General features: G+C 54.5%; 1 protein-coding gene across 1 annotated transcript in view; it reads left to right on the top strand.

Moving 5' to 3' along the window:
* RGS3 (regulator of G-protein signaling 3) overlaps positions 1–2,667 on the top strand; it is a gene marked incomplete at its 3' end in the record, with an annotated part of 37,533 nt that extends 34,866 nt beyond the window's left edge. The window contains exon 10 of the mRNA XM_009868194.1: positions 2,545–2,667. Within this exon, the coding sequence (XP_009866496.1) occupies positions 2,545–2,667 (123 nt within the window). The remainder of the gene's footprint in view (positions 1–2,544) is intronic.
* Positions 2,668–6,949: the final 4,282 nt, after the last annotated feature.

Genomic DNA, 6,949 nt, shown 5'->3' on the forward strand with positions numbered 1-6,949 from the left:
GGCTCCACATCCCAAAGGGCTTTGCAGATGGGAGCTGGTGCTTTGGAGGCAGCTGAGGGGTTGCTGAGCCACTGCAGGTTGGACTGCCTCTTTCCCCAGCACAGTTGGGTGTTGTTGGGGAGAGCATGTTGATGGAAGAGGGAGAAACAAAGCTCTTCCCTTGGGAGATGCATGTTGGAGAGGTTAAATATCACTGTGATGAAGGAATAAAGTGCTCTCGCACGGAAAGGGTAGTAAAATGTGCAAAGCTTGGATAAATGTAGTTTTGGCTGTTCTCCCTCAGCCTTGCCTGCAGTACCCAGGACACACACAGAGGAGGCTGCTTTTCTCCTCTGACTTTTGGACCAGAGCGCAATCTCCTCTCATGGCTTTAATATTTGCAGGCAGCCAGGACCAGGGGTTCTCTCCATTCTCTGAGGCTGAGCCGGGGAAGAGGGGCGCTTTGCTCTCAGCAGCCGGTGTGGGCTGAGCATCACTTTATGCTAAATTCAATCAAAGAGATGGGGGCTGTAATTGAATCAGCGCAGGGCTGCAGAGCAGGGGTAGGTGATCTGCGCATCCGTCACGAGCAAGGGGATACGAGACGTCCAGGACCAGGGGTTCTCTCCATTCTCTGAGGCTGAGCCGGGGAAGAGGGGCGCTTTGCTCTCAGCAGCCGGTGTGGGCTGAGCATCACTTTATGCTAAATTCAATCAAAGAGATGGGGGCTGTAATTGAATCAGCGCAGGGCTGCAGAGCAGGGGTAGGTGATCTGCGCATCCGTCACGAGCAAGGGGATACGAGACGTCCTTGGGATTGTTTCAAGCTTCATGCCAGGGGAATTGCAGAAGCTCGGTAGGGACAGGGGCGTGCAGGAGTTCGGGCGTCCGTGTGAGCACTGGACTCCGTGCAGCTGCATTGATGCTGGCTTTTAGGCTCTGCTGTCATTCATTTCTGGTCCCAAGTGTGGGGCAGGGAAATACCAGCCTGGATTTCCAGCCCAGCAAATTGGTACCCATCCTCTCCTTTGAAAGTAGGAATGATTAAGTGTGTTCCTAGGGATGAGTGGATATCGCAGTGCTTCAGCTTGGTGACCTGCTGGCGTGGGACTGGGAGAGAAGGAGACATCTGGGGTGGGAAAGAGCCCTGTGATGCTCCGGGCGATGCTCAGAGCATCACTGCTCCTCAGGATCTGGGGCCAGAGAGGTGCCTCACCCCCTCGTGTCCCTGAATCACAAACCTCCCTTCCCTTCTGGTAGTGCTCAGTAAGGCTGAGGGTGCATTTTCACTGTTGAAGCCTGTTTGTGGTGTAGGAATAGGTGTGGTGATGTCCAGACATGAGAGAGGTGACATATTTTTCCTGGAAAAAAGGGCAGAGGACTGAACTAAAGATATCTTTTTCTAGGGTTGATGTGGGAAGTTGGTCTATTTACTGCTTTAGTGGGGATCTTGGATTAAACGTCTGTGAATTACCATCCAAGGAAAACACCGTTTTAAATGGTGTGACTAAAATGCGTTTCCCCTTTTGGTTGTGTTATGTCTCTGGAGTCACAAAGCTGCAAGTTCCTTAGTTCTTTCTGACTTTTCTGGGAAAAACAGGCTATTGGGGACCTGCCCTTCTGGAAGGAAATCCTACGGGGAAATGAAAGGCCTTTTTTTTCTTTTCTTTGCTGCTCTGCCCTGAAGTTCTCCCTTATTTATTTTTTTTTTTAATGTATCTGGCCACAGAAGGAGATGATCCAGCCATGGGCATTTCTGGACCCTTTTTAAAGTGAAACCTTAAATCCTAGTGGGCAGCAAATATTACTAATGCTTAGCTTTTCGCACAAGAGATGAAAGGTTTAAGGGCTGCGGGACACTCGCTGAGAGAACTTGGCCAGAAAGGTCCTTAAACGAGTGGGATTTTGCCCAAAGAAAACCTGTCTGAGAGGAACAGATCCACGTTAGAAAGGGTGACACGAGGAGAGGTGGGCTCAGATGGGATATTTCTTCCTCACTGCACGTTGCTCTCGGACAGCGTGTGACCGGAGCTGGAGCATCATCCTTAAAACAACCTCTGATGGGTGCTCTTAAGGAAGAAGAACCGGCGAGGCTGCTCTGGAGCTTCTCCTGAGGTCTGCCTTCCTCCCAGCCCCACCCAGCCCAAAGGCACTTGTTTTCATCAGCTCACGCTGCGGTGCCTCGTTAATGTTTGCGTACAGCAAAGAGCAATTTCCACCCTCTAAATTAGCTTAATAGAGACGTTTCCACTGTGGCGGCACAGGGTGCAGAACTGCTGGTGCCCTGCCCGTGCCTTGCCACCCTGCTCTTGCTTATTAAAGCAGGAGTCTGCTGCTCTGCACCGCAGCAGCCCTTCGCCCTCTCTCCGGAGGAGATGCTGCCGCAAAGCTGATTTCCCGTCCGTTCTGCTTTCTCGTGCCCGGAGCGCAGGACACCAGTGCGAGCTCTCTTATACTTAACGCTCGTCTGATACACTGTGTTGGAAGCAAGTAGTTTGCAAACAAAGCTGGGGCCCGCGACACGCGGCTAATGACCTTCTCTCTGCCTGTGTTTCCTTTACGTCAGAAGTCGGAGTGCTTATTAAGTTTGGAAGCTTACTCCCAGGAGCAGAAGAAGAGGATCTGCTGGTGTCTGGCTGAGAACATCACCAAGCAGCAACATCCGGCACCAGCTCCTTCAGAGAACAAGGTAAGAGATCCATGCGGGAGCTCAAAACCCCTCTCAAAGCATCGCGGGGCTCTGCCTGTGGCGGGAGGTTTGCTCTAGTGATGCTGCTGCTGGGCGAGCTGCTCTGGAGGCTTTTTTTAATATTTCTTTTCGGCCAGGTGAGGAGGGAGCATGTATTCAGGCACTGCTGCATCTGCAGCTTTCTGCCGTGCTTGGGGAAGCAGTTATTGCATTTGCATCTGCTGACCCGGGTCCAGGCAGACTCCAGCGAGCGAGGCTGCTTCTGCCGCCTCCCGGCATCTGTATTTGGACAGCTGAGGCTCTGCAGCCTGGCGTCCGGCCTTCCCCGAGAGCTCGGCTCTAGGGCAGGACTGAAAGCAGGAGGAGAGGTTCAGGCCGTAATCTCTGGGTCTTGATTAAAAGACCGAGGTCGTGGGAGCAGTGGTGCAGAGATTTGCCCCTTCCATGTGCTCAGACGGGCTCAGGCATTTGATGTGGACCCCGCAGATGGCCTCAGAGCATGGAAAGGTCATGTGCTGAGTGCTGGCTTTCATACCTAACAAGGCACTACCAGCACTTTTCCCACATGTGAAGAGCTTCAGCCTGGCCTGAGAGCATTGTCTCAGCGGCACTGGCAAGAGAAATGTGCGCGTGGAGCGGGTTTGAAACATGGTTGGGCACGCCTGCCCTGCGTGGGTGTGGCCCCCCTCCCGTCTCCCTGCCTCTGGGGCTGGGGCTGCCCCCGTGGAGTTGTCTGAGACAGTGGCAATCTCGACTGGAGTCATCTTGTCCCCCAGGGACGGGGTTTGGACTGTTGGTGGGTGACCCACCGCGCTGGGAGAAAAGAAACACGCTGTGCTGAGTGTTTAAAACACTTTGAATGAGGCAGCTGGAGATCTTGGGGGTAAAACCACCCAGATGCCTCCCCTTGGCTGGTGTGTGGTGATGGAGCAGCCTCTGTCCCACTCTGACCTGTGGGTGCAGCCTTGGTGTGTGCTCCGATCAAAGGCAATGACTTACTCTCGCTGTACGTGCAGACAAAAGCTGAAGCAGGCGGCTGCTCCAGGTCCAGAGGCAAAGTGACGCGGCTTTTGCTCTGCAGCATCCCAAACTGGGTCAGCACAAACATCTCTGCAGGAGACAGAGCCTCCGGATTCCTTTTCCTGCACGTTTCAGACAGACTAAAATAGCAACAACATACAAAAGCCTGAGAACTTAGCTACCAGCGGACCCTCTGGAAATGCAAACAGCCCAGGGTAGCTCATTCAATGGGGTGATGAGACTCTGCCACGTCTCTGGTTTTCCTTCGATGTGTCTTGCTGGCACGATGCAGTGCCTGGGCAGGGGGTCCCAGGTGGCTCCGTGTGGGAGGGATGCATGTGATGGGGCTGCACAGGGGATCCTCCGGGGTGAAGCTGTGCAGGGACATGTTCAGATCAGCAGATCCCAAAAGAGGAGATCTTGGTGGCTCTCCGTCACGACACGTGCTCTGGGACCGTGTGGGTTTCCGGGTGATGTTGCTGTTTGCCCTCCTCACCCCGACTCTGTGCTTGTGCGGCATTTTGGCTCTCTGCTGGACTTACAAGTCCTGTTGCTCAGAGCAAAGCTCTAGAGAGCATCTGCTCCCCAAGTTGTGGAAGGAGCCTGGCTACTCAACTGGTGGAAAAATACTCTAGGAGACATCACAAACCTTTCTAAGGCTTTTCCGTGCCTCAGTAGCCAAGAGGGTGCAGGGGAGAGCCAGCATGGGCCCTCCAAGGTTGTGATGAGGAAGTTTTGTCTCAGCTTGCTGAAGGTGATGGAAATCCCACTGCTGGGATATGGGGCCAGGAAGTGTGAGTGTGAGAGCAACCGCCAGGCACTAAATGGAGTTCATTGCACCCTTTCCCATCCCAGCAAGGGATAAACTGCCCAGGATGCAATTTTAAAGCAAGCCTGATCCTAAAATGCAAGAAGGAACAGCCTGGGGAAGGAAGAGCTGCCCGATGTTGGGCTGCAGCTCCCAAGTGGGCTGATGAGGATGCGTGGAGGGTGTGTAAGTTTGGAGCAGGGTGGGATGGGGCTGGTCTGTGAGCAGGGACTGAGATGCGAGAGCTGCAGTTGGGGCCGTGCTGACCGGTCCGTGGCACAGCTCGTTTGTCAGGTCGGACATCCCCAGGGATGCCAGTGCAGCAGGAGGCAGGAGCTGGGAAAAACAGTTACTTTTTGCGAGGGAGAAGTGATCCATTAGCTTTGCTTGTTGCTTCCAAGTGATTTGATACTAGGGCTATTTAAGGAAACAGGCCAGTGTCTGTGCTTTGTGAACAGACAAATTAAGCTGGAAATATCAGCCTCTGCTCCAAACAGGAATCTGGTTTGCAAAGCCTTCAAAACTGCTCCAACTTGGCCAGAGGCAGCTCATCTCTCCACAACCGGAGCCCAGCCGAGGGTAGGTGGGCTTCGCAGTGCGATGGGAGCGAAGGACCGACGCAGCCTCGGTGCCAGACAGGGATGTGCCATGAGCCAGCTGCGCGTTGGAGCCGGAGAAAGGGACACAGTGTGAGCAGAGAGCAGCTCCTCAGCAGCCCCTGCGGCTGCCGGGCCAGGGCTGTGAGCTGGGAATGGCTCCCCCTTCAACGTGTTAACGCTGCCCTTAATGCTGTCCCTCAGTCCTTCCCAGAACAGAGAGTTGCAGTGGGGCAAGACGGGCACGTCTGGAGAGGAGGAGCTGGGCTGGCCAAACTGATGGAGGAACGTTGCAGGGTGCCAACTTCTTGGAGCTGTGGAAAATCAGACAAATTTGGGGATGACACTTCTTGTTTTTCAAGACCCCCTGAGCCAGGTCTGGGTAGGTCCTTCTGGTGCAGGGATGTGGCTTTGCAGAGCTGTCGCTGTCTCTGGCAACGTCTCCCGGGAGGACGGTGTCGAGCCTGAAGACTGCACCGTGTAGGGGGCTTGTGTTGGCACAGCTGCTCCTTTCCGAGCAGCTGGTTTTAGAGCAAAGCTGCTAGTTTCTGGGTGACACAAGCGTAGAGTGCATGTAGCATCCAATTCTGGAGATGTAGGGAGAGAAAGCCCTGAGGGATACAGCTGTGCTGGCAATGGGCTTGTCCTGCCAGTCAGAGCAGGAGGAGCTCTGGGATAACTGTGGTTGTCGGTGTGGTCCAGCTCTTTAGCCCTGGTTTCCAAGAGACATGGTGGAAGTGGGGCTTCGGTGACTTCTCTGCTGCTGCTGTAGGGCTTGGTTGAAATTCCCTGGATGGTGAGCCCATCCTGTGACCTGCAGCGGGTCACAGGAGTAGTTCTGTCGTAGTTTTCTCCATTTGCAGAGCCTTCCCTGCTCTTGTCCTCGTGAGTCCACCCTGGGAGGCTGCTCCCTTCCCCTTGGCCGTGCTGAGCAAGGACCTGTAAAACACATCACCAGGACGACCCAGCTTGATGACAAACGTCCCCAAATGGGGAGGTGTGGAGCCTGGAGGTGGGCTGGGGCTGGTGAGGAACCACAGCGGCGACAATGATTATAGCGAGAGGAGCTTTATGAATTAATCGAGTTAGCGAGGCTGCCTCCTCAGGCCGTGTAATAACCAGCTGTGCAGAGCACAGTGCCTTTTTTTTAACCTTACATCGCTGCACTGGTCCTGTTTCCAGCCCGGCCCTGCGCTGAACTGCATTAGCACAACTGAAGAGAGACAGCAAACTGCAGAGCAGGGGCAAGGACAAGGGGCTGCTCCAGCTGATTTGGCTGCCGGGGAAAACATTAGTGGCACAACACCCTGCTTATAACCAACCTGCTACGACCGTCCGATTCTCACTGCTTGTTTCTTTGTGTCTTCCACACTCAGAACGGCTGATTACTCTTCCTTCTGCCTCCGTGACCTGAGATTACCTCGGAGATGCTGGCTGACTGTGTCCGAAAGATGTAGATTGCCCTTAAGCTAAATAATTATGGACACTTGATGGTGTGGACTTTGGGCCGTGGGAGTCCAGGATGGGTGCTCCTGTTGTTTCCTGAGGGAGGTGGTGGATCCTCAGCACTTGCCAGTGTCTCTCCCGTGGCTGCTGACAGTGCGAGCAGGCGGGGACCGATCCTGCACCCCAGCAGCGCTGGCTCCGGTGCTGGGAATGAGCTGCTGGCGGGCGCGGGGCCGGGAGAGGCCGGCCCCTTCCTGGCCCTTCCTCTGGTCAGGAAGGGCAGGGCTGTTTCTCTCACTATTTACAGCGCGCTTGACAAGTGCAAGTAAATGTGCTGTCAACAAAAGCAAACAGCGTGTAATCGAGGGATGATTGAAACCAGGGCTGGAGCGGGGGTGTGGGGAGGGCTCTG

The sequence above is a fragment of the Apaloderma vittatum genome, unplaced genomic scaffold (assembly GCF_000703405.1).
Source record: "Apaloderma vittatum isolate BGI_N311 unplaced genomic scaffold, ASM70340v1 scaffold2664, whole genome shotgun sequence".
Classification (NCBI taxonomy): Eukaryota; Metazoa; Chordata; class Aves; order Trogoniformes; family Trogonidae; genus Apaloderma; species Apaloderma vittatum.